This window comes from Camelus ferus, chromosome 5 (genome assembly GCF_009834535.1).
Source record: "Camelus ferus isolate YT-003-E chromosome 5, BCGSAC_Cfer_1.0, whole genome shotgun sequence".
NCBI classification, from domain to species: domain Eukaryota; kingdom Metazoa; phylum Chordata; class Mammalia; order Artiodactyla; family Camelidae; genus Camelus; species Camelus ferus.
Genome location: NC_045700.1, coordinates 9,092,676 through 9,119,686, shown reverse-complemented (window position 1 = coordinate 9,119,686; position 27,011 = coordinate 9,092,676). Strand labels below are relative to the sequence as shown.

General features: G+C 44.1%; 1 protein-coding gene and 1 long non-coding RNA gene across 2 annotated transcripts in view; one reads left to right on the top strand and one right to left on the bottom strand.

Moving 5' to 3' along the window:
- The window catches only part of CLASP1 (cytoplasmic linker associated protein 1), a 192,244-nt gene that overhangs the window by 11,810 nt on the left and 153,423 nt on the right, over positions 1-27,011 (top strand). The window contains 1 exon segment of the mRNA XM_032479286.1: positions 10,881-11,358. Coding sequence (XP_032335177.1) covers positions 11,164-11,358 — 195 coding nt within the window. The 5' untranslated portion in view covers positions 10,881-11,163.
- LOC116663564 lies at positions 730-20,872 on the bottom strand. Its single transcript, XR_004319753.1, has 3 exons — positions 20,789-20,872; positions 14,384-14,389; positions 730-740 (listed from the first exon to the last, which is right to left on the bottom strand). It is a non-coding gene; the product is annotated as an uncharacterized LOC116663564 (long non-coding RNA).

The following is a 27,011-nucleotide window of genomic DNA, read 5'->3' as shown; positions in this document are numbered from 1 at the left end:
GTGAGTGTTAGGGTTTTTTGGTACTGTAAAGAAAACCACGGTAGTGATGAATAGGAACAGTCAATGTTGGGCACACATTGAGGCAGTCACGGCTCACTTTGCTTGCTTTGAGCATCTGTATGTACAGTTCAGTATGTACTAACATAGCCCCGGCGTGGATCTCTTCTTGTGCTTTTCTTTTGGAGTTTTTACCAGAATCTATAAAACACGAATATAAAAACATCATTTTAGTAACAGCAGTGTTCTGTTATTGTTGATCTGAGAAACATAGCGGCTTTTCCCTAGCTATTGGGTGTACACTTCGTAAAGTACAGATTTAAAGTCTGTATGCTTGACGTGTGATTGAATGGGTGTGGGTAGGAAGCAGTGTGTAACGTTGTGTTTTCAGAGTCTTTGTCATTGCTCAGCTGATGCTATGAAGTATTTTCCTCTGCCAGCCCACTGTGTGGCACTGAGAGGACTTGTAGCCAGTCCTAATAAGATCTGATTTGTCAATGAGTAAATGATCCCTAAAGCCCTCATTTTGGTTTTCTTCCTTCAGCAAGCACTGGACTCCTTATCTTTGAGGGCTCTGTGACTATAGGTTTCCTAGTTCCTCAGCATTTGTATGAGTCTTGCTAGAGCAAGGAAGGGAAGCGAGGGACGTGACAGTAAGCAGAGTGTGCGTTTTCACGCCAGTGCACACCTCAGACGGCTTCCCCTGTGGTGCCCTGACATTTGTTTCACTGTTGTGCTCTTGCCTTTTTCTCCATCTGCTTAAGAGTCACCAGACAAGTACCTCACCAGACAGGAAGGCACCTTGATACACTGTGTTGGAATAGATGGTCCGTGTGTCTTTCCACCCCCGTGGATCTGGAGCTCACTGAGGGTGCTGTCTGGCAGATGGGCTGGCACACTGGGTGTTCAGTGAACTTAGGAAGTACAACCAAGGGCCTGTCCACCTCCTGTGCATCTTTTCACTTTTTTCTTATTGGAATAATTATAGAGTCACAAGTGTTGCAAAAATAGTATGGAGTTTCTGTTCACCCTTTACCTATTTTCCCCCATGTTACATATCACTCTTTTTTCTGTCTCATTTCTTATATTTGGTCATGCCGTTGGCATCTGTGGGAAATACCGAAGCTCTGAACTAAAGATTGCTGTTCTCATTTGACTTGTGGGCATGTGCACGGTTCTCCTTCTCCATTTGTTCTCCACTTACGGAGGCTTGCTGCTCCTCCCCATTCAGGCTCTTCCTGTCCCAACTGTGTGGCTATGTCCTTCCTTTGTAGGTCTTTTTCCTAAATTATATGTACACAGGGCTAAAGTACTCAGAGGCCTTTGTGTATTCTTGGCTATGACATGGTGGAAATAGCCCCACATTTGGAGTTAGAACCCCAGGTTCAAATAATGATTCTGTTTCGTTCTTGCCATGTGACCCTGAAAGTTACTTTGCTTCTGAATCCATCGAACAGGCAAGACAGTAACAGTCTTCCAGAGGCTTTGTGGGGAAATGAAGAAGGCAGCGTTTGTGTGATTGCTTAGTGAGCTGGAAATGCTGTTTCAGATGTGAAGTACCTGTGCTTACTTTAAATTGCTGAAATGAAACCCCAACTGTAAACTCTGCTGCTTTACTTTGTTATAGCTTGACTTCTCTATTCAGGAACAGAAAAACTCTCCCAGCTTTTATATCCCAAGGCTTTTTACACCTTCTGTCTTCACATTGAATAACCGGTACTTAATAGGGTTTTCTTTTTTTCCAACTGGGTGTAACCCAGCTCCCTTGGGAAATTTGGGATGGCCATGTCAGCTGTCAGGCTATCAAATGACGTATCAGATGTTCTCTTCTCTTGTTCACCTAAATTTGGAGATTTCATGTTTCAGAAACCTGTTCTCATGTGGGCATATATGCTCTTTTCTGCTTATCTTTTTAGTAGGTTTCACTCTTAGAAACCAACACTTAATATGATGCTAGAAACTGATATTAGTATTTTTCAAGGGGAGACCTGATTTTTATGTGTGTGTATATATATATGTATAATTATGTATGTGGAATAAGTAGTCAGTATAAAAAGTGGGAGATAATATGAAAACTTTAAGATTTAGGTAATTGATAGTTTTTTTCTTAAGTGTGGTCTAAATGTGTGGTCTAGATGCAGATAGAGTCTTAAATCATTAGGGGACAGACATCTATAGAACATCATCAAAAAAATGAAAGCACACCCCACAGAATGAGAGAAGATATTTACAAGTCATATATCCAATAAAGGACTTTTATTCAGAATAAGAAAAACTCTTAAAATAAAAATTAAAAAGACAATCCAATTAAAAAAATAAGCAAAGAGTTTGATTCGACATTTCTTCAAAGGAGTTGTCCGAATAGCCAACAAGTCGTTGCAAAGAAACTCAACAGCATCCTTAGTCCTTAAATGCACAGCAAAACCTCCTTGAGATGCCACTGCATACCGTCTTGGATGGTTACAATAGAAAAGATTATCATCATTAAGATTACTGCTACTTACTGTCCAAGTATTGGGAATGTAAAATGGGGTAGCCACTTTGGAAAATACATTGGCAGTACTTTGGAAAGTTAAACATAGAGTTACCATGTCCTGTATTCTAGTCAACACTTCTACTTGTATATCAAAAAAAAGTGGAAAATCTGTTCATACAGAACTTGTTCAGGAATGTTCATAGCATTATGTGTAATAGCCAGAAGGTAGAAACAGCCCAAATACCCATCAGCAAAATGGGTACCGTGAACAAAATGTGGTATAGCTAACTGTACAATGGAGTATTATTCAGCCATAAAAAGGTATGAAATACCGATACATGGTATAAGATGGATAAACTTTGAAAATAGTATGCTAAGTGAAAGAAGCCAGGCATGAAAGACCACATATTTATGACTCCGTTTATATGAAAAGTCCAGAGTAGACAAATCTGTTCATGGTTTTCATTGTTTTAGGAAGGGAGTTGGAAAGTTACTGCTAAAGGGTATGGAGTACTGGGGGGAGGGTATAGCTCAGGGGGAGAGCGTGTGCTCAGCATGCACAATAAGGTCCTGGGGTCAATCCCCAGTACCTCCAGTAAATAAATAAACCTAACTACCCCCCCTGCAAAAAAAAAAACCCACATCATAATGCACAAAATAAAAAAATAAAGTGAACCTATAAAAGTACGAGATTTCATTTTGGGGTGATAGAATTGTTCCAGGATTAAATAGTGGTGGTGATTACACAGCTTTGTGAATATACTAAAAACTGCTGTATTACATATCCTTTAAAAGGGTAGCTGTAATGGTAGTGAATTATATCTCTATAATGCTGTTACTAAAAGTTATATAAGGGGTTGTTCAGGTTTAGTGATGTGTTTTCCATTAGTTTAGTAAACAAACAGGGAAAATAGCTATTCTATCAGGACAATGAAACTGTAAATGAAGCTCTCTAAAAAAATACTCTGTTTTTTCCTCTAATTTTTCCACATATGGGCTATTTTTCTTTTGATAACAGCCATCCTAATGGGTGTGAGGTGATATCTCACTGTGGTTTTGATTTGCATTTCCTTAATGATAAGCAGTCTTGAGCATCTTTTCATACACTTATTGGTCATTTGTACGGTTTCTCTGGAGAAATATATTTAAGTTCTTTGCCCATTTTTAAGTCAGGGTGCGTGAGGGTTTTTGTTTTGTATTTTGAGTTGTAGATGTTCTTCATATATTCTGGATATCAGTCTCTTACTAGATAAATGATTTGCAGAGATGTTCTCCTATTCCATGGGTTGCCTTTTCACTCTGTTGATAGTATTCTTTGATGCATGAAAGTTTTTAATTTTGATGAAGTCTCCCTTATCTATTCTTCCTTTTGTAGCCTGTGCTTTTAGTGTCATGTTCAGTAAATTACTGCCAAATCCAAGAAATCATTGCAAAATCCAGTGCCATGAAGATTTTCCCTGTGTTTTTTTTTTCCCCTAAGAATTTTATGGTTTTAGCTCTTATGCCTAGGTCTTTGACTTGCTCTGAGTTAATTTTGTATATGGCGTTAAGTGAGGGTCCAACTTCATTCTCTTGCATGTGACTGTCCAGTTTTCCCAGTACCATTTGTTGAAAAAACTGTTCTCTCCCCATTGAATGATCTTGGCACCCTTATCAAAAATTATTTGACCATATAGGCAAGGGTTTATCCCTGAGCCCTCTGCTCTGCTCCACTGGCCTTTGTATCTGTCACTGTGGCAGTACAACACTTGATTACTGTAGTTTGTAATATACTTTGATACCAAGAAATGTGAGATCTCTACTGCTGTGACTAAGGGTGAATACTGTCTAGAAATTTGAGGTCTCCCTGTGATGTCTTTTGCTCTTGCTTGAACCATGAAGATGAAGAAAGATTATCAACATTAGGAAGATAACCATGTTTTAGCTCCCACCGAAATTGTTAGATATTCAAAGACAAAGGCCTCTGGAAAACACTCCTGGGCACTGGCCTTCGTTTGTCATTTATGGTCCTTTTTTTTTTTTTAAATACCTTTATTGTGGTATGATCTCTGTACAGTAAACTATACATTTCAGATGTACAGTTTTGTGGATTTTGATAGATGTATACCCGTGAAACCACAACCACAATCAAGATAGCTAACATTTCCATCTCTCCCCAAGAGGTGCAAATTTCAAACTTCTGATTTATCCTGTCCCCACCCCCTTTCCCCTCTGGTAACCATAAGTTTGGCCTCTGTGTCTGTGAATCTTTCTGTTTTGTAGATAAGTTCATTTGTGTCTTTTTTTTTTTACATTCCACGTGTAAGTGATAATCATATGGTATTTTTCTTTCTCTTTCTGGCTTCATTTAGAATGATAATCTCCAGTGTTGCTGCAAATGGCATTTTCATTATTTTTTTGGCCTAAGTAGTATTCCATTATATAAATAGAGTACAGCTTCTTTATTCAGTCATCTGTTGATGCACATTTGGGTTGTTTCCATGTTTGGCTACTGTAAATAGTGCTGCTGTGAACATTGGGGTGCATGTGTCTTTTCAAAATATATTTTTCTCCGGATATACGCCCAGGAGTGGGATTGCTGGATCATAGGGTAAGTCTGGTTTCAGTTTTTTAAGGAACCTCCATACTGTCCTCCGTAATAGTTGCACCAATTTGTACTCCCACCAGCAGTGTAGGAGGGTATCCTTTTCTCCGTGCCCTCTCCAGCATTTATCATATGTGGCTTTTTTTAATGAGGGCCATTCTGACTGGGGTGAGGGGATATCAATAGTTTTGATTTGTGTTTCTCTAACAATTAATGATGTAACACCCCTGTGAAATTTAATCCAGACTAAAAGGAAAGTGAAGTGGGGAAGGGGTTTTGGAGTCAGGAGTTTAGGGCAACATGTTTGAACAGAAGAGCTGGGAGGATGGGAAGTTGTGACTGCGGGATGTGTCAGGGAACGGAGAGACAGGTGGACTGAGAGGGCAGAGCTCAGCCAGGGGGTGTTGAAGCTGAAGTTTTCACTAAAGGAGAACGGGCAGGGGAGGCGACTGGGAGGCTGGAGGCTGTGTCTGCAGTGAGTGAGGGGTGACCTGCAGGCTGGGGGGAAGCTGGGGTTGTACGTGGTGCCCTGTCTCTCCCAAAAGTCCCAGTTGAGTGCCCTCCAGCTGCATCTTATCCCCCTCCCCCCAGCCACGCCTTCTCCCAGCCCCAGCCAGCCCTTGTCCCAGTGCCATCACAACTGTGTGCGTTTCTGCCCTTTCCTCCTTCCGGACAGTGATCTCCTCAGCCTGGGCCAGGTCTTAAGTCTGATTCCCAGGACTTAGCCTAGCACAGTGTTTGTCCTGTTGAAGACCCAGGACCCGTTGGCTCACAGGGTGAATTACCAGTGAGGGGCTGCGGGAGAGGAGAGAGAAGTGGGATGAACAGGGAAAGAGATAGAGGAGGAGCAGACTTGGGCTGGTGGGGCATCATTTTAAATTTTCAGACCAGACCATAATTACAGAAACCATAACAATGCAAAAAAAAATGTGTCTTAGTGATAGAATCCTACTCCTTTTGACTCAGGCTGAATAAACTCTGCTGGTTTCCTGCTTTCAAAGTTGGCTGGTAACGTATTACGCCTGCTTTCTACATATCTTCTGGGGAGATTTGTGATGTGGCTATTTGAATTGTGTTCTCGAGGCCACGATACAGAGTGTGATTTTATGAAGACTCCCTGAGTCCTTTGTGATTTTCTTCCTTGTGTCTTAACCCTCTGCTTCTCATGCCCCGCATGCTGCAGCTCCGTGAGATTTTCCTGTCTCAGTTATCAAGTGCCCATGCCTTGGACTTTCAGTGCGGCCGTAGCATAGTATTGCAGTCCACTGGAAAGGACACAGACCTGGGGGCCAGGCGGGTTTGGTTTTCAGTTATTGTCTGACAAGTTATTAGCTTTAAAATCTTGGGCAGGGTGGGTTTTTTGTTTCTTTAGCCTGACCTACCTGAGCTTCAGAGTGGGAGCGATAATGCTGACCTGCCTCCCAAGTCTCCCGGCCGCTCTGCCTCTACCCCCTCCTCTTCCTCAGCCACTCACAAGCCCCCTGCCCTCCTCTGCTTCCCTGTGTGCACGTCCTGTCTGTCTGCTGGGAACACAGCACTGCACTGCGCACATTTCAGGGCATAGCTCAGACTGCGTCTCGTCTGAATAGTTTTGACTTGGTCATTGCAGGCCTCCCTGCTCCATCCTGTCTCTGAATTCCTGCGGTACTTACTCATAGTACTCGTTTGTCATGGTCAGCGTTCTCCCTGTGAAGCCTACTGGTTGTACGTCCCGTGTTTGTGTATCGTTCTTACACTAACAAGCTTCTGCGAGTATGTGTATCTTACTCTCTCCAAGAAAACTGGCAGCATTTTCAAGTCAAGTCATAGAGTTTAGTTATTTCTTTTGTATCTTTTGTGGTAAGATGTGATAAAAGATGAGTAACTAAAAGTAATTGAGATAATGGATAAACAGAATACAAATATATTTACTCATTCTATCTCTTCACTCTACAAATACCCATTGTATACATAAATGTTAGGTGGAAACACATGGCTACAATATGTTGGGGCTCCTAGTAATTGGTAGGATCCATTTCCTCACGCTGTTAATCTGGGCTGGCTTTAATCTCGTGATTTGCTTGGACCAGAAGAATGTGGCCGAAGTGATTTGCAAGTTCTGGATCCCAGGCTTTGAGAGGCCCTTTAATGTGACCCTTTGCCATCTTGGAAAGCTCCAAGCACACAGAAGGCGTAGGAGACAGTGTTACTGAGTACCGGAGGTTACGTGCGGCAGGAGGGCCAGCCAGCAGCAGCATCGGCTCCTCAGATGTGCGAGTGCTGCCACCGCAGAAGTGGTGGCGTATTCAGCCCCAATCGGGCTGGCAGGTGACAGCTGTGTGCGTGATCCCAGGTGAGATGAGCGGAAGGACCCCCCAGCCGAGCCCAGCCTGTCCGTAGACATATAAGAAATGTTCACTCACTGTTATTTTCAGTCCCTAAGACCTACTTTTAGGTCCTACTTTTACCTTGTCTTGTGGAGTAGACTGAGAAGTTCAGCGCTTACAATGGGTTCCGTTCTCTGCCCCGTCCTCGGTCGTCAGCACTCTGTGGCTGTGTACCCAGGTGTCCTGGAGGAGTTGCCATACGTAAGGGGAGAGAGGAGCTGTTTTTAAAGATGCCCTGTGCAAGCCCTTCCCACCTTTAATCTTGTTTGCTGTAAGTGGAGCCTACATCTTCCCTGTTTCCACTTAAGTGGCGGAGTCGGTACTGAGGCTGTCTTCTGTGCATGGGTTACATCAGGCTTCTTACTGTGAGTCTCTTCATTCTCCTGGGACCTGGCACTTTCAGTTCCCTTCTGTGGGCCTGCAGCAGGGTCGGGCTGTCCTTCTGGTGAAGGTCACTCTGCTAACTTCTGCCTTCCAGGGTGCTATGAAGGAGAGTGGCCGAAGGACCATCATCTCGACCTACTGTTACTTTGTCCTAGAGACCAGGTCCAGGTGGCAGGGAGCGATGGAAGGGCCTGACAAAGTTTGAGAGCAGTGGGGCGTTTTCCAGAAATACTGGAAATGTGCCCTTTTTCCAGGTGACTGATACAGTAACATTTAGTGTGCCCTGTAGCTTTCATAGTGAATTTTGCTAAAAGAGAGCACTTAAGAAGAAGAATTTACCCCACGTAAATGAGGAGAGAAAAGGTGCTTGGTTACTCGAACCTCACCTGCCTTTTCCTTTCTGTCATTTTTACATTTCTTTTATTATTTTGGCAAAATATGTGGAAGTTGAACTTTTTTTTAAACTACGAACTAGCATTCCATTCTGAGTGACTTCTGACATCACCCTACCATCAGGTGGCTCTGGGTGTGGGCCCCTCTGGGGACTGGCTCCCAGGAGGGTGGGAGGCTCCTGGGAGGACTGAGTCCTGTGTGTCCTGTGGCCCAGCGCCGTCCAGTACTGCTCGCTTACCGCAGACCTGGCTTGCATTTGGCTCAGCTACAGGTACACTCCATGGCCACAGGCTCCAGGGGACCTCAGGCCTCAGTGTCCATGCCCGCCCCCCCCAGGAGGGGACCTGGGCAGGATGTGGGTGGAGGGAAGAGGTTTACTCCTGTTCCTCCTCCAAGCCTTCCTCTTCCTTCTCCAAGTCCCCCAAGTGCCCCTCCGCTTCCTCCTCCTGTTTGTTTATTTTCCGAGTTTTCTGAAGGCTTTGTATAATTATGTTACTGTCTGAAGTCGTTCTTAGCTAAGCATGAAGTCTGACCTCCTTTCCCTGAGTCAGAACAGAACTAGGCCGGCCTGGTACTCACGAGGGTTGGAGGTGGGGAGGGTAAACGTCTTGGCCGGGCAACTTTCTCGTTACCTCAGCTTGTCCTCTGTCCGCTGGGCACATCAACAGCAACTCTACAGAGTTGCTTGGGGAATTAGAGATGTGTATGTGGATCATTTAACATAGAACCGGGCACCACATGGTGATGCTTGGAAGTGGCGTTGTTACCACCATCACAGATTAGTGTGGACTTGAAGGAATAAAGGGTGTGGGTTCTCCTCCCTGAGAATGGACTATCGGTGCTTAGGGAAGGAGTGGGTCAGTTACCTCTCAGTGTGGAACAAACCACCACCAACCTGGTGGCTTCGAGCAACAGTGAATTGTTTTTCATACTCCTGTGGTTTTACTAGGTGGTTTTCCACTGTCTCCTTGGATGTGAGAGGGTGAGTGGACCCCGGTGGGTCCACGCACACGTCTTGCGTGCGGCGGCCTCTCGTGTCACATCCAGGGTGCACCATCAGCTCCCCAACAGTGGTGTGGCCCAGGTCAGCACTCCAGGAGCCAGGCTTCTGCCATGGCTGATTTCTTGGGGGTTGGGAACTGAGACCCTACCTTGGTGGGGGCGGAGAAGCAAAGAGTTGGTGGCCATTTTTAATCTACTACAGCTGGATATTGTTCATCTGCTTCTTGGGCTACTATTGGGCCCAGAAGGAAAAGGTTCTGTTGGTCCTCCGGTTTTCCTGTATCACTGGCACCTTCCTTATCCAGGCAGAGGCCCTGATTAAGACCCTGGGATATTTTGTTTGGACTAAAATTTGAAGTGAAGGGTGATAGCTGCTTTTGTGTGTTTGAGGGTCTTTCTCATGAAGGAGGGGCTAGCTCCAGGGTATGGAAATGACTGGAAAGCAGATCTCACTCCCACACAAGAAGGAGCAGCTGCGTGAGCTGGTGAGTGGTCAGTGGTCGCTGTCCTGGAGGGGGAGTGGAGCAGGGTGGCCATGTGCCAGGACTTTGAAGGAAGGTTCCCTTCTGAGGGACTTGACTGATGTGGGGTCAGAAGTCTCTCATTAGAACTTGGGAGGAGCGTGGCACTGTCATGTGGAGGGTGGTGGGGTGGTGCTAGAAGGGCAGAGAACTGCTGTGCTTAGATGAAGAGCTACCCTGCACTGAATTATAATCTTGGTTGACTCAGGAGTTCAGATTTCCTGTTGGCGTGAGGACTATTTCTGTTTAGTACGATGTCATGGAGGTGCGGCATCTTGAAGACAGGTATTCTGTGAGTCTTCTTGGGTCAGCATGAAAGGAATTGAGATAAGAAATGGAAAAGACAGATGTGTGCGGTTGCTCCGGCAGCTGTAGGTGGAGCGATCGGCCTGTTGGATTTGTGTGATGAAAGTGGTTTCAGTTCTTCTCCCATGTCTTATGTTTTGCACTGCCACAGACATGATTTTAAGGCCTCCTGGTTTTGTAACAGAACAGCCAGCCCAAGTGGTGCTGTTGTCAGTGGAGAACCCGTGTCACTGAGCAGAGTGTGAGCCTGGTTCCTTTTCTCCCTCTGTCACTCCTTTCTTTGGAGGAGGCGGCAGGGACCCCTGCCCCCTCATCCTGTTGTGCAGCCGCTGCTCGGGAAGCTTGATGTCAGTGCTGCCTTTGACTTTGGTTACCGTTACCCGACGCCACCTTGGTCAGGGGTGTCTCTGTGGGCCCGCCTCACTTCCGGCACGGGGTTCTTGAGGACCCTGAGAGTAAGGCAGAGAGCTCCAGAGCCTACATGATTCAGACACAGCGAGGTTAGCTTTTTGGTGGGAGGCAAAGTGTAAGCTACAAATAAATACTCTAGCTAAAGCAGAAGATTGCTCTCCTGACTGGCACATTTACAAGCTGGAAAATTGAAAAAAACATCAACCCACCAACTGTGACACTCAGTGGCTCTTTGCTTTGGGCTTCGATGTTCTTCCTGATAAAAATAATGATTACGTTATTCTGATATGGTGCCAAGCGTTCATGCTCTCACGCCACTTGTGACTATAAATACAAGTGATGCCGCAGCGTGAACTGCTTTGTCTTGGACTCAGTGTCTCAGAACACGAGAGTGTGTGGTTACCTGTGCTGATGTGCTCTTCTCCTCTCCCACTCTTCAGAACGGACTGCTGGATGATGAAGGACTTCAGACCCAGTCGTGGGACACCGCTCTGCCGCCCGCTTCTCCGTCTCTTACTAGTTATTTAAGTTGGACTTTTAATATCCTGCCAGCTGCTCTTCAGACACACATGGTGCATTGCTGCCATTCCCCGGATTGCATCTTTGACGCAGGGCTCTCAGGAACCTACAGCAAACAAAGAGGCGACCTCCGGGCACGTGTACAGCAAGGGTGTCACCCTGACTGCCCTCTAGCTTCAGCTGCACCTGGATTCGAGTTCCGCCATGGAGCTCCGCATGGAGTCCTGCCTGGCACAGGTGTTGCAGAAGGACGTGGGGAAACGGCTGCAGGTCGGCCAAGAACTTATAGACCACTTTTCAGACCGACAGAGGTCTGCTGACCTTGAGCACGACCAGACCTTGTTAGATAAACTTGTGGACGGACTCGCTACCTCTTGGGTGAACTCTAGCAACTACAAGGTAAGCGTGCTTTAGAAGGCGGTCTTAGAGGTGGCCAGGGTGCCCTGGTGGATCACACTTGGGCCTCAGAAAACTCCTTTGTGAGCAGTCAGCATGATTTCCTTCACTTCCAGTAAGACACTCGGTCATCTTGTGGCTTTTTGGATGTTTCATTCTCTAGCAAGTAAGAGTTTTCTTTGATTTTTGTTGGAGATCAAAAAATCCTGGTCCTTTAGCACTCTTGAGTGAAGGCCGAGTGAATAGATAAAGAGACGCTTTTGTGTTGGAGAGTTTACAGGCATTTGCAGCCTTGAAGTTAAAGTGAATGTTGTGTCTTGCAGCGCATGGGTCAGGAGACCTTGGTGAGTGGCCCTTCAAGAGTTTTCTCTGGGGGATGGAACTGGCGTTTCACTTTGGGTCACTGTTTGAAGTCGGCCCAGGCACCACTGGCCAGAAGCAGCGTGGGCTGCCAAGGACTCTTCTGTGGCTTGTGTGATGCCTGGAGGTGATGCTTCAGGTTCCAAAGACCAACGGGACATAGAATTTATCCTAATTGTCTTTGAAAGCTGAGCTTAAATTTTATCTATTTCATTCATCTGTTTATTCATTTATCAGAAGGTAGTAAGTGCTTCCTGTGTGCCAGGTACAGGTGCTGGACAGGGCGGTGTTTTCACAGGGAGAGGTGACAGACCTGTTGCGTTTGGAGGCCTGTGACATCACCTTGTCTGTGTGTGGATCACAGCTGCACGGAACTCTGCGTGTTAGGGTGCTTCTGGTTGAGAGTAACGCTGAGTCAGCTCACCTGCAGTTACTATAAGGAGATTGCATCCTTTCCTTTCAGCATTTGGGAAGTCCACATGGTTAAGGCAGTGTCGGGGAAGAAAAGTGTATACCTGTTCCTTCCAGCTTCTCAGAAGCTCCCCAGCAGGTCTTTTTTACGTCACAGTGGCCAGGATGGCTTTGCACGTTCACCGCAGCACTGCTGAAAAACAGACTGGTGTCCGTGGTGGCTTTCAGCTGTCATGCTTAATCTCGTGTTCCAGCCTCCCCTGAAGGAAGCATGTGGCCACGAGAAGGAGGGAAACTAGAGCAGTAGCAAACTCCCGTGGGGACAGGGGTGGGACTGAGGTAAAACTTGGATGCTGAGTAAGTAACCCACAGTTTGCTGCACTGTAAGGGCTCAGTGAGATTGTGTGCAGTCATCACTGCCTACGTGTCCCAGGCATTCAGACACTAGCAGTCATCACAAGACTGGCTGTGTCTTCGAGGTGCTCAGGGTCTGGGGGCGGGCTCTGGCACAGCAGGTGGTGCAGCGTAGGGTGGGCGCCAGGAGAGAGATGCGTGGATGAAGGAAGTCGGAACTTGGAACGTTGGAGGAATCTGATGACTGGGTAGTTTTTTAATAATAACAGTTGCAGCGTCACAAAGGAGTCAGAGATTAAGACCTGACCTTTTATGAAGTGGTTTCTAAGAATGGTAGCTTGGTGGGAAGGAAAGACAGGAAGACAAGGTTTGCTACCTCTTGCATGTAGTTTGAACAAGTCACCTTACCGGTCCTTGTGACTGGATGACGCTCCGATACCTTATAGGGCTTCATACAGATAGCTTTGCAGGCAGATCTGGGTTCTCATCTCGCCGAGCTCCATGCTCTGAGCTCTTGCTGTGTGCTGCCTGCCTCTGGGGCCCAGAGCCTGCTTGCTGCACAGGCTTCGAGGGGCTCAGGACTCGAGAGGCTGCTCGCAGGTCCTTTTGCTCTGCTCAATTCTGGAGACTTGTCTTTTAGGGACCACACCTGTTTTCCCCCTTAATCATAGATCAAGATTTCTTATTCAGAGCCTGGGGTACATTTTAGGGTTTTTTCCCCCAGTTTTTGGAGGGAGGCAGGGAAATTAGGTTATTTATTTATATAGAGGTACTGGGGATTGAACCCAGTACCTCATGCTTGCTAAGCACGCACTCTACCACTGAGCTATGTCCTCCTTCTCTGTTTTAGATTTTATTTGATGTGTTTCACATATTACAGATCAAAGGGATTCACTATAATGTTGAACAATACTTTGAAGCTTGGCTTCTTGGAAAAAAAAGTTTTTAAATTAAGGACTAAAAAGAAGAGAAAGGGGAAGAAATTTTTGGCTTCCCAAAACAACAGTGCTTGGAATTGTTACTCGTTTTCCTAACAGGGAGTGTTGTTGAATGTCAGCACAAGGTCTTGTTTAAAACATCATTGGCTGGAGCTTGAATTACTTTACATTGGAGAATTTTTCTTTTTTTTACATTTGAGTATGTCTTAACATGGTAGACAGATTTGTATTTGGTTTTGATTGCAGTTCAATAGCTACTATTTCTTGCTTATTTAATACTGTATGCATTTAATGTCTCATTTACTCTTCATAACACCTCTTCCAGGTAGATGGTAGCATCCTAATTTTAGACATGAAGTAACTGTAAGCACCGAGAACTATGAGGTAATTTCTACTTGTGATTACGGAGCAGGGATGTACATGTAGGTCTCTGACTTCCTAGCCAGTGTTCCTCTCATAGGAACAGGGGTCAGCAAACTTTTGTGAAGGCCACATGGTACATATATTAGGCTTGGAGGGCCATCTGGTCTTGCAGATATCCCACTGGGTTGGGCCATTATAATGTGGAAGCTGCCACAGACATGTTGATCCATGAGTGTGGCTGTATTGGTTAAAGACTCAATTTACATAAACGGGTGGAGGGTCAGTTTTGCCCGACCCAGCACCAGCGCTGAGTGCTTATTGTGTACCTACCTTTTCTTCACTGGTGGGAACCGGTGGTGCTTCAGCTGGGAGAGGAGTAAGGCTTATAGTTTGCGGATCATTTGGGGGGTGGGGAGCATCATTTAGGTTGAATGGAATGCGGTTTCCTCTTGCAGCCTCTTCTGTGGTATTTCAGGAAAACTTGCCTTTATGGCTCCGTCACTCACACTCCTTTGGGTCAGTGGGCACTGATCGTCTGCCGCAAGCTGGCTTTGGACTTTCCTGGGTCCTCTCAGGGATGAGGAGTTGGTTATTTAGGTAACGACCTCCTACAGCCAGAACACCCAGGGCTGCACCGTGGGGTGCATTTCAGCCCCCAGGGTGCTGCTGGAAGTAAGTGTTCTGTGTTGTCGTAGTGACCGTGGGCAGCAGTGGGGGCTGGGGGTGGGAGGTGCTCTTCTTGCTTATAAGGCTTCTTTTCGAGATGACTTAGTTACTGAAAATACAAATTACAACCAAAAAATTTGAATATGACTGCCTTCACTGATCTAGTGTCATCTTCCTGGTTTTCTTGATTAAAACTTGATGAAGAGGAAAGGTGATGGAGTCAACTCCAGATACACCTCCTGTTGCTCATACCCCCCCCCAGGTGAGAAGGGATGGGATGTGAGAGCCTGCTCCCTTGGCCATGGCAGCCACAGGGAATCGACGAGACTTTCCCGGCTCCCCCGTTCACACAGTGCAGGCCTCAAAGGTGTCATGGGCGTCACTCGCACACTCAGCGGGCTCGGTGGGAACAGCATCCTGGTGGGGACCGCGTGTGGATCCCAAATCCACAACATAGGGGTTTTCATTTTTCACTGAACCTGAAGTAAACTGATATGAGGCTACTGCTTAGGGCGTGTTTTGCTGAAAAAAATGTTAATATATTTGTTTGTGGATTGCTGCCCAGCTTCTGCTCAAGGGAATATCTCTGTCCCTATCTGTTTGTCTGAAACTGTGTGCACTATTTTTGTCTTTCTACAATGAAAATTCTGTATACCAAAACATACCTGGCCGCCAGAGTTTGGAGAAGTGATTGTGGACTTGTATTTAATATTGTAGAATAATGATCGTGGCCCATGGTTATGGGACTTTACTGTGTACCAGAAATTGTGCTAAATGTGTGTTCATTTTTAACTTACTATTTATTACCCTATGAGATACTGTTTAACAGATGAGGAGATAGATGCTCAAATCAAGTAACTTGTTTAAGGCAATGAGCTAGTAATTAAGGTTTCTGGGACTTAAACCGAGGTATTTATGCAACAGTAAACTAAGCACTTGCCATGTGCTGGGTATGGCACTGGGGGCTGGGTGTCCCTTGGGGAAAGACAGGCTCGTCCCTTCCCTCACTGTGTCTGGACAGTGCCTGGGCAGCCCAGGGCTGTCTAGATCTGATCTGTGTGGATTCCATCCTGGTGCTGTATTTGAAATTTTTAGGTTCCTAATTACCCGAGGGCTTCCTCGTCCCAGCCCTAGACTGTTAGGTCTTCAGTGTCTAAGGAGGGACCGGCCAGGCAGATGAGAGGACAGTGCGCAGAGTAGGATAGGAAATAATACCCGTCGAGCTGCATCCTAGGAGTGTCTGGAAATGCTGAAATGTCCAGAATCAAAAATGTTACACAGTGTGCTTGGTTGGAGAGGCCTGGCTGGAGAGCAGAGTTGAACAGAGGGCCGTGAAGAGGCCAAGGGAATGAGTGCAAAGGGTGCAGAGAAGCCTCATCCCTTCCTGCCGGTCCCTTTCTGGGTCTCTGTATAGGCTGGGGGAGGGCCAGGCTCTCCTTCAGCTTCTTTTGAGAGCACAGAGTCACCCCTGCCCCGGTAAGGAGCCCTTTCTGGGTTGGAGGGGAAGGTCTGGAGAGATAAGGAGGTTCCTTGCATTTCCCTTTATCTCCAAAACCTTGGCTTTCATTGAGGTTGTTATTCCCACCTTGTGAACTTGTGAGGAGAGCCAGGAAAGAGGACTGGGTTCAGATAAGTGACTTCTCTTTCTTTCCTGGCTGTCTGCTTGCTGTTGCTGTCAAGGAGTGAGTCAGGGCTGGTCACTCTTTCCAGCTTTGCCCTGCAGGGTTAGCCTGTTGGTTGCAAGAGGTGAATTTTTCTGGGTATAATTTAAAAAGACAAGTGCCTTTCTTGTAAGTAGGAAAGCTACAGTGAGCAGTACTAAGCCAAAGCAAGCAAAAACAAAACCAGCAACCTCAGGAGAAGTTATTTCAAGAAAATGTATGTGGCTTGTGACATAACAGTGGTGTCCTTAATGTGTGTAATCTAATGGCATTTCTTTATAAATACGTGTGTATGTTTATGCAAAGACAGCAAAGTGTACTGGAAATAATTCAGATTGGAGTGTAGTCAGGATCCCTGTCTGGCTCTTCCACTTAAACTGTTGAGGAAGTAACTTTACTCACCTGTAACACAGGGCTGATGATACCTGCTGCATAGCGTTGTTGGTACATGGGGGCCAGTAGTGCTAGGTGTGTACTGTGTGGCCAGTAGAAGTTAGACAAGGCAGATACGTGTTTGTTGGGTCAAATGATAACAAGGCCTGTGGAAAGTGACTTTCTTGTGGGCCTGTGTTTGCGTGCCTGGACCCTGGAACAGAGGCCTGGGGTCTTTTGTAATGAGATCTGACTCCTTGAACTGTGATGATAATAAAGCCCTGAGCAGAGCAGTGGGCGGGACTTGGAAGGAGAGTGTAAATACTGGTGGAAGGACCCCTGTGGTAGGAGGGTTTCACTAATGCTTTGCCTTATTTCAGAAAGCTAAAATTTAAGTAAGGATACACATAATAGTAGAAACCGTAAATTGAATGTCAAAGCAAAAGGAGAAAGAACCAGCAGGGGTGGGATTCTGGTGCTAACCCTGAGGTGGATATGGGGAGCTGCTGTGTGCTCACATTTACCGCTCGAGGTCTGTTCTTCACCGGGAGGGATGCGCCCTGCATAACCCTGTGATTAGCCTCATTCTACAGCTGGGAACCACTTGATGGACGTGAAGAAACTTTTATAATGTTGCCACAATATTAATAGCATATTCAGCAGAGCGGAAAGAAAAGAGTGTAAGAATATACCCCACAGTTCACAACGATGACTTTAGGAGACTGGGTCCTGAGTGAGACATCAGTACCTCATTTTGTACTTTAATAAAAAAATACTTAAGGTCTGTATTTAAAACAGTTTTTTGGTTCTAATAGAATCATGAAAATACACACTTTTTAAACTTTATATTGGAAAATAGTCCTGTAGGAAAGCTTCAGAAAACAGTGCAAAGAAGCATTATTTACAGTTAAGATATGGAAGCAACCTAAGTGTCCATCACTGATGAATGGATAAAGAAGATATTTACACACACATATCCACTGGAATATTATTCATTATAGAAGTGAATGAAATCTTGTCATTTGTAACACAGATGGACTGTGAGGACATTATGCTGAATGAACTAAGACAAAAGAAGACAGATACACACTATGATTTCACTTATATGTGGAATCTGAATTGAACAAAACAAGTCAAGCTCACAGATGTAGAGAACAGATTGGTGGGGGCCTGAGGCTGGGGCTAGGGGTGAGCAAAATGGGTGAAGGGGTCAAAAAGCACAAGCTTCTGACTTCAAAATAAATAAGTCTGAGGTATGTGGCATTTGGCAGGATGAAGTTAGTAATACTATGCTACATATTTGAAAGTTGGTGAGAGAGTAAACCTTAAATTCTGTAACTGTATGCAGTGATGGATGTTAACTAGACTTATTGTGGTGATCATTGTAGTGTATACAGACACCGAATCTGTGTGTTGTACACCTGAAACTAATTCAGTGTTGTATATCAATTATACCTCAAAGAAATAGCCGATCAGCAATGTCCTCCTAGAGCAGTCTACCCAAGCAACAGAAATAAAAGCAAAAATAAACAAGTGGGACCCAATTAAACTTACAGGCTTTTGTACAACAAAGAAAAACCTTAAGCAAAATAAAATGATAACCTATGGAATGGGAGAAAATATTTGCAAAAGATGAGACTGACAAGGGCTTGATTCCAGAATATATAAACAGCTCATATGACTTCATAAGGAAAAAAAACAACCCAATACAAAAATGGGCAGAAGACCTAAACAAGCAATTCTCCAATGAAGGCGTATGAATGGCCAATAGGCACATGAAAAAAATGCTCAATATCACTAATTATCAGAGAAATGCAAATCAAAACTACAATGAGGTATCTCCTCCCACCAGTCAGAATGGCCATCATCCAAAAGTCCACAAATGATAAATGCTGGAGAGGCTGTGGAGAAAAGGGAACCCTCCTACACTGCTGGTGGGAATGCAGTTTGGTGCAGCCATTGTGGAAAACAGTATGGAGATTCCGTCAGAAGACTAAAAATAGACTTACCATATGTTCCAGCAATCCCACTCCTGGGCATATATTCAGAGGGATCCTTAATTCAAAAAGACACCTGCACCCCATTGTTCATAGTAGCACTATTTGCAATAGCCAAGACATGGAAACAACCTAAATGTCCACTGACAGATGACTGGATAAAGAAGTTGTGGTATATTTATACAACGGAATACTACTCAGCCATTAAAAAGAATAAAATAACGCTATTTGCTGCAACATGGATGGACCTGGAGATCGTCATTCTAAAACTGAAGTAAGCCAGAAAGAGAAAGAAAAATACCATATGATATCACTCGTGTGGAACCAAAAAAAAGACAAATGAACTTATTTATAAAACAGAAACAGACTCACAGGCATAGAAAACAAACTTAAGGTTAACACGGGGGAAGTGGGTGGGAAGGGATAAATTGGGAGTTCAAGATTTGCAGATACTGACTGGTATATATAAAATAGATAAACAAGTTTATACTGTACAACACAGGGAACTATATTCGATATCTTGTAGTAGCTTGTAGTGAAAAAGAATATGAAAACAAATATATGTTTGACATATTCATGTATGACAGAAGCATTGTGCCGTACACCAGAAATTGACACAATACTGTGAACTGACTATACTTAAAGAAAAAGAAACAGCCAAAAGAACCCAGAAATACCAGTGCAGAGAGTTTCCATGTGTTAGTACTTCACCACTTGTTCGTTTCATCTTCTGTGTGTGCATGTTGTTTCCATTGTGAACTGTTTGAAAGTAAGTTGTAGGCACGGGGCTCTATTTCCTATATGTTCCTGTGTTTCCTAGCAACAAGGACATTCACTTCTATAATCCTAATACCAGCATTTAAATCAGTATGAGGATGGACAGAACACTAATGCCTAATCTGTAAATCTTACGTGTATTTTACCTGTTGTCCTACTAGTGTCCTTTACAGCAAAAGAAAGAAAGCTTTTCCCTGGTCCCAGGGCAGACCAGGTCGCAGGCTGCGTTGGTTTGTCTCCTTTCCCCTGGAGCAGGCCATCAGCGGGGTGGGCTTGTCTTCCTGACTTAACACTTTGATTTTGTGCCGTCCTTCCATTGAGCTTGTTTGCTGTTTCTCATGACTGGATTAAGGGAGTGATGTGTCCTCATTGCCTCCTACTCTTGCTGGTGAAAGAGATGTTTCCCAGTTTGCTTCCAAAAGTTGGTATTTTTCCCTTTTATAATTAGTAGGCATCTTGTGGGGAGATATTTTGGGACTATGTAAATATCCTGTTTGTCATCAGACTTTCACCTACAGCTTTAGTATCCATTGATCATTCTTGCCTAAAATAATTATTGGGATGCCAAAGGGTAATTTTCTAATTCCATCACTTTTTCTTTATTACTTGGCTCCATATATATATATATATAATTTTTAAATGATTTTTAAAGGTTACTTTTCATTTACACTTATTACAAAATATTGGCTGAATTCCCCGTGTTGTACGATATATCCTTGAGCCTGTCTTACGCCCAGTAATTTGTACCTCCCACTCCCTGATCTCTCCCTTCACCATCAGTGGTAACCACTAGTTTGTTCTCTGTATCTGTGAGTCTGCTTCTTTTTTTGTTATGTTCACTAATTTGTTGTATTTTTACGTTCCACATATAAGTGATATCATACAGTATTTATCTTTCTCTGACTTACTTCATTTAGCATAATGCCCTCCAAGTCCATCCATGTTGCTGCAAATGGCAAAATATAGTTCTTTTTTATGGCTGAGTAGTATTCTATTGTATATGTACACCAGATCTTTACGTTCGTCTGTTGATGGACACTTAGGTTGTTTCCACATCTCAGCTATTGTAAATAATGCTGCTATGAACATTGGGGTGATTGAATCTTTTTGAATTAGTATTTGTTTTTTTCAGATATATACCCGGGAGTGGAATTGCCAGGTAATTCTGTTTTTAGTTTTTTGAGAAGCTCCATGTATTTTTGAATTGTATATCCTTTGTCTATTTGTATAGCAGGAATTAAGTGTGTATTTTGACAGTTATCTTCAAAGGGAACTACTGTGAAGAAAGAAAACACTGTTTAAAATTAGTTTTATTTCGGTACATTTATATTCATAAAGAATTTAAGGCAACATGGTTTGTGAATATAAAATAATGTGAACAGCCAAAGCGGAAGTGGAGAGATGGGTTGCCTGTAGGTTTCTGTAACAACTGTGAGAGGAGTATCAGAGGCAGACAACAAGATGTCTTCCTGGATTTAGCGGGGTGTTAAAGGACACTCTGCAAGGGACCAAGAGCATGGAGAGCGGATGAAACAGAAGACAGCGCAGAGTGAGACGCAGGTATTCGGCTGCACTGTTCCTGTAGACAGAACTCACCAGCTTGAGTTTTTTGGACAGGGGAAATTGTCAGATGGCATCTGGGGTGAATAGGTGACCAAGAGCTGGCCAAGCCCGCCACGTTATCTTCTTATCAGGTTAGGTTAGGGAGAGCCTATGACAACGACCATGGCAAAGAATCCAGAGAAATGGGATGAAAATGGCTTGAAATACAGAATGGGAGATGAGCCCGGAGGAAGACCTTGTGTTTATTGATGGATGTGGGGAGTTTTATGCTGCTAAACATTTGTGTACATCAGTACATAAATGATTCAGACTTCACATTTTAAAGATACAGAACAAGTGGCATTATACCATAAAAACACTGGAATTTTGGTAAAAGAATATGGTTTGGCATGTGCCAAACTTACTGAAGTATTTTTAAGGGGGAGGGGAGCATTTAAGGAAGAAGGGAATGTTTAATTTCTACTTCAGTAAATTTTTCATTGCTGGAAAAAATTTTTTTATGACATCTAGCATTTAAAAATACTACTTTCTTTTTTTTTAACATTTTTATTGATTTATAATCATTTTACAATGTTGTGTCAAATTCCAGTGTTCAGCACAATTTTTCAGTTGTTCATGGACATATACACATTCATTGTCACATTTTTTTCTCTGTGAGTTATCATAACATTTTGTGTATATTTCCCTGTGCTATACAGTGTAGTCTATTCTACAATTTTGAAATCCCAGTCTATCCCTTCCCACCCTCCACCCCCCTGGTAACCACAAGTCTGTATTCTCTGTCTGTGAGTCTATTTCTGTCCTTTATTTACGCTTTGTTTTTGTTTGTTTGTTTTTGTTTTTGTTTTTTAGATTCCACATATGAGCGAATCTCATATGGTATTTTTCTTTCTCTTTCTGGCTTACTTCACTTAGAATGACATTCTCCAGGAGCATCCATGTTGCTGCAAATGGCATTATGTTGTCGGTTTTTATGGCTGAGTAGTATTCCGTTGTATAAATATACCACATCTTCTTTATCCAGTCACCTGTTGATGGACATTTAGGCTGTTTCCATGTTTTGGCTATTGTAAATAGTGCTGCTATGAACATTGGGGTGCAGGTGTCATCCTGAAGTAGATTTCCTTCTGGATACAAGCCCAGGAGTGGGATTCCTGGGTCATATGGTAAGTCTATTCCTAGTCTTTTGAGGAATCTCCACACTGTTTTCCATAGTGGCTGCACCAAACTGCATTCCCACCAGCAGTTTCTTTTTTTAAAGACTACTTAGGGCTCTCAGAAGTGTCAGTTCTCTACACAAGTCAGCTTTATTCGAATTAGATGCTCATTTTTGCCCAGGACTTTGTTAATAAAGGAGCAGGGGCAGTGGTCAGGCTGTCAGTGGAGAGCAGGGAACCATCTAGAAGAGCTCATGTTTTTCCTCTGCCGTGAAGAGACACCTCTGTGCCTTGGGAGAAGAGTTTATTTCTGTAGACTGAGATCTTGAGCTCTTTCTCTAGGAAAAATTGATCTCTTTCTCTTGCAGCTGCAAAACTAGGTGCCCCTAGCTTAGGGCGGGGACGCACTTCTGGAAATGGAGTGCCGACAGGAGTGCTCCGTTGCATGGTCTCTGAGGGGCCGTGTTCTAGAATCTTACCCCCAGCCCCGCCCCGTCTCATTGAAGTACAAGGGACATACAGCGGTGTGTGAACTTCAGGTATGCAGAGGAGGGATCTGTGAAATGATCACCACAGCACACCTAGTTAGCATCCATCACCTCACATAATTACCTGTTCTTTTTCTTGGGATGAGAACTTTTAAGATTTACTCTTCTAGCACCTTTCAAGTATACAATACACTGTTGTTGACTATAGGCATCATGCTGTACGTTACATCCCTAGGACTTAACCATGCACATGTGTGTGCGCTCATGGGTGTACGTGTGCGTGCGTGGATGGATGGATGCGTGCACGCATGTGTAACTGACCCCCGCACTGTGTTAGTCCCGGGCGCACACTATGATGATTGGATGTTTCTGTCCGTTAACAAGATGACCACCTCTTCTTTCTTTGCCTCCTACCTTCCTGCCTTCCACTATTTCGGAAACAACTAAGCAGTTATCTCTGGTGGGACATAAAGAATCACCTGGGACATGCAATCTCCTGCCATTAAAACCTCAAGTAGCTTCAGGCAGTTGGTTCTCAGCCAGGCTGTAGGAGGGAGGAGTCCGCCTTATCGCACGTGCAGTGCGACTCTGAGCGAGCCCGGAACACTGGAAAAGGTTTTCAGTGTTGGAAGACACTGCTCAGATGAGCATCGAACAAAGGAGAGTCCGTTCAAGCAGGAAGAGCAAGGGACTTGGGTGAGGAATTGCTGGCCTGCTGGGCTCCACATGGGCACTTGGGGGCACTCTGAACAGAGCAGGATGGTTTTGCTTGAGTGAAGTCAGAAGTGGATTAGAAGTGTTAGCTTTGCACGTCTTGCTAAAATGAATGAATGCTGTTGTGGAACTGAACGTCACAAAGAGTCACCAGGTGTTTGACCCCCTACCCCGTGTCAGAAGCAGTAGTAGGTTTTCCAGTGCATTATTCTTACCCACTTCTCAGAGGTTCATGAGCTCTGGGGCTCCTCAGGGTTCGGGACAGAATATAGGACTGTAATGTGAATGGGGATGTGTGGCTGGCAAGGCCTTACAGCCCCTCACTCAGCCTCACCATGATCTGAGGCTGTACTCACTTGTTCAGGGGCAGCTCAGAAGGTGCTTGGGAGCCTCTCCACACAGTGACTGGGAAATGGCTTGCTGTCCACAGGTGAGGACTTGAGGGGGATGAGCATTCTGTCCCAGCAGCCAGAGGAAGAATGTTGATTACCTTAGAGCCCAGTTTAGGAAGAAAACATTTATTTCTTGCTGAGAACAAAAGGGCCTTTTGGGGGAGAGAGTAACTAGCAGGTCTGCAACCTGACGAAACTAGCTTGGTAATAGTGGAACAGCAGGTCAGGTAAAGAAATAAGCAATCTCATTTTTAAAGTGAAGACTCTGCAGGGGTGAAGTTCATGTACTTTTTCTGGCTGGCTTTGTTTTAGTATTTGATTTGGACTCTTTGAAATTTTTCGGCAGAGAAGTTCTGTCTTAATGTTAGTTTAAAAAATTAATATGCGCTTGGGCTGAGACAGAGAGGTAGGTCTCTGTGTGTATGCGTTTGGCTGGGTCAGTGGCTGCAGGTGGGCCTGGAGTCTTGACTTCTCCTCTCTGTCCTGACCTGCTGTCTGACCAACGTGGAGCTGGCTTCTTTCCCAAGTGGATCCTTTGTGAGATGCTGGTCTGCCTTGAGAAGACAGTTTCAAGATAAAATTCAAGGCCAGTCGTGTAAGGTATCCCTTGCCAGAGTGACCCCATCAAACAGAACGCATCTTCTTTCCTCACTTTCCTGGGGTGAGAAATGGGAGTTCTGGGAGGGATCTGCCTGCACATTTGAGGAGAGGATGTCTCTGACTGAGAAGGGCATGGCCTTTCGTTTCTAAGTGGTGTAAAGTATTTATGACCTACTGTTTGCTCATTCCAAAGTCCCGGTGATGTGGGTGACATTTCTTCTCAGACAGGAGTGTGGTTTTTGGCGGTGACTCTGCCTCACAGTCATTTGGAAATAACCAAGTCCTTTGGAACCACCATGAAAATGTGTGGCCCCTGCGTGTGTTGTGTGTCCATGAAAGCAACATGTGCATGGTGAATAACAAATCATCTGTTGGGGAAAATCTCACATACCCAGCATCAGAATATGTGTGTGTATATTTCCATACGTTCATCCAGAAGGTGGTGTACTCCGTGCAGAAGTTTGTAGAGACTTCTTGTGACACGGGGAGATGCTGATGGAGTAATGTAAAAGGCAGTGCAAAATTTATATACAGCAGGAACTCTACTCAACTCAGTATGTAGAAAAAAATCTGGAAAGAGCCATGTGAAAATTTGAGGGGTATTAATCTAGACCATGAAATGATAGATTTCTTTCTGTTTTTTCTCGTATTTTCTAAATTTTCCACAATGGGTATATATTGTTTTTGTAAACAGAAGTGTTTTTTTTTTTAATGGTTGTTTTCATTTATTTTCCAGGGGGAGGCAATTAGGTTTACTTACTTACTTATTTATTTTGGTGGAGGTACCAGGGATTGAACCCAGGACCTCTTGCATGCTAGGCACGCGCTGTACCCCTGAGTTGTGCCCTCTCCCTGGAAACAGAAGTTTAAAGCTTTCCTTCTACAGCCGCTTCTGAGAAGATGTTAGGAGGTGATAGGGATGGTGTACTGACTGTATCGTCTGCTACATAAGGAGGTGGAGAGAGGCTGGATTTGTGGCAAAAAGCAGTGTCTGGTTGGTACACAGTTGCACATCCACAATTAAGGAGAATCACTATTTATAGCAATTCCTTAATTTTGCTCTTGGAATTATGGTAACAATAAAGTAACTTTTCATATTTAAAATATGGCTGACACCCAGGCAGTATTGCTGTTAGAATCAAGAATGCACTAAGCATATTCAACTGCGTCAGCCCTACAGTCTTCCCGTAAAATTTTATCTAGTTGCTTTAAAAAGATAAAAATCTGTAGAAAATCTGTTATGCATTCAGTACCTGAACTGTTTTGATAAGTTTTGCCAGCTAAATGAGCACACATTGGTATGAATTTAGCTCATCTTAATGACTTAATTTACTGCCTTTTTGAAAACATTTATCTATTTTTGGTGGTTGCTAGATTTTATTTTGTTTTTGCATCAGAATTTTGAGATAGAAGACTGAAATATGCCATGGCCAAATGTTCAGAGTTGATTACGCTGGCTGTGTGATTTGATTTCTGCTTTATCATAAAAGGAGAAATAATTCAAGGGGAAAATGCTTCTTTGTCTTCATCACTTCATAGTGACACGTGTTGCTGAAGCATGTTTTTTTGTACTTCAAGCCACTAGAATGGAGATCTTTGAACGAGAAGGAATTGAATCTCCCTGTGCCCTCTCCTAATGAAACAGCCGTAGTCACAGTTATAGCCTCTTCAGTGGTTGTCAGGGACTGAGGGGGGAGTGGTGGGTGACTGTGATGGGAAACAGGGTTCTTCAGGTGATGGAGATGTTCTGGAATTAGATAGTGGTAGTGACTGGGCACCCTTGTGCATGTGCTGGAAATTACTGATCTGTACATTTTAAGAGGATGAGTTCTGTGGTGTGTGAACAATGTCTGAATTTCTCAAAAGCAGCAAGAAGAGAAGGGATTCCATGTATGAAGGAGTCGCATACATGCTGCACCAACCCCTTCAGTCCTCTTAACAGTAGGTTATGGAGAAGCCTGGGCCTGGAGAATGCTGAGTTTTCTGACAAGAGTGAAAAACATCAGTCACAGCCCAAGTGTTACCATCTGAGGACATGGATAATTCTGCACATACAAAAGATCTGTTTCAAAAGGAACATTATGGGGCTGTATTCGTGAAGACTGCATTCTGTTTTAGACTTTAAAATGAAACAAACGTGTCAGGTGTAAACAAACAACTAAATGAAGGAAGAGAAGGGAGGGACTGACAGGAGTGAGGGTTGTTTAATTGCTGATTGTGGGTTTCAAATGGGGAAAAAGTAAAAAGAGCTCTAACAGGTTTTGAATGTATAGTTAGATGCCAAATCTTATGATAATTGCTTTCAATATTTTACGCCATTTAATCACCATAAAAACCATATTTTCAACCCTATTTTAAATTTGGGAAACTAAAAATGAAACATTTACTACCACTTCTCCCTTAAAAAAAATTATAATTGTATGTGTGAATGCCTTTGGAAGAAGTCCCCGAAGAGCAGTGGTACCCAGTGTGTTTCACCCAGACAGAGCACAGTTCCTGTGGCCCAGAAGCCCGCCCTCCAGCAGGGAGCCACACACAGGATGAAAGCGGGGAGGGTGCCTCCTGCTCTCACGTCTGACAAGCCGCCCCAGCCCATCCTGAATGCTTCCCGCCTCGCCCTGCACTCAGCCATTTCTCTAAGGCACCCCCACTCCTTCCACTGGGAAACAGCCCTTTGAAATTTGCTTTGTGCCCCTGTGACATGACGTGAAAGGGCTCATGGGACATCAGGAAGATGCTCAAATGTGAGGTAATGAACACAACAAATATGTTTAAATTCATTACTTAGGCTATTACTAAAAAGACCCTCTTTGGACATCTTTGGAGGCTGGGAGGCACCAACT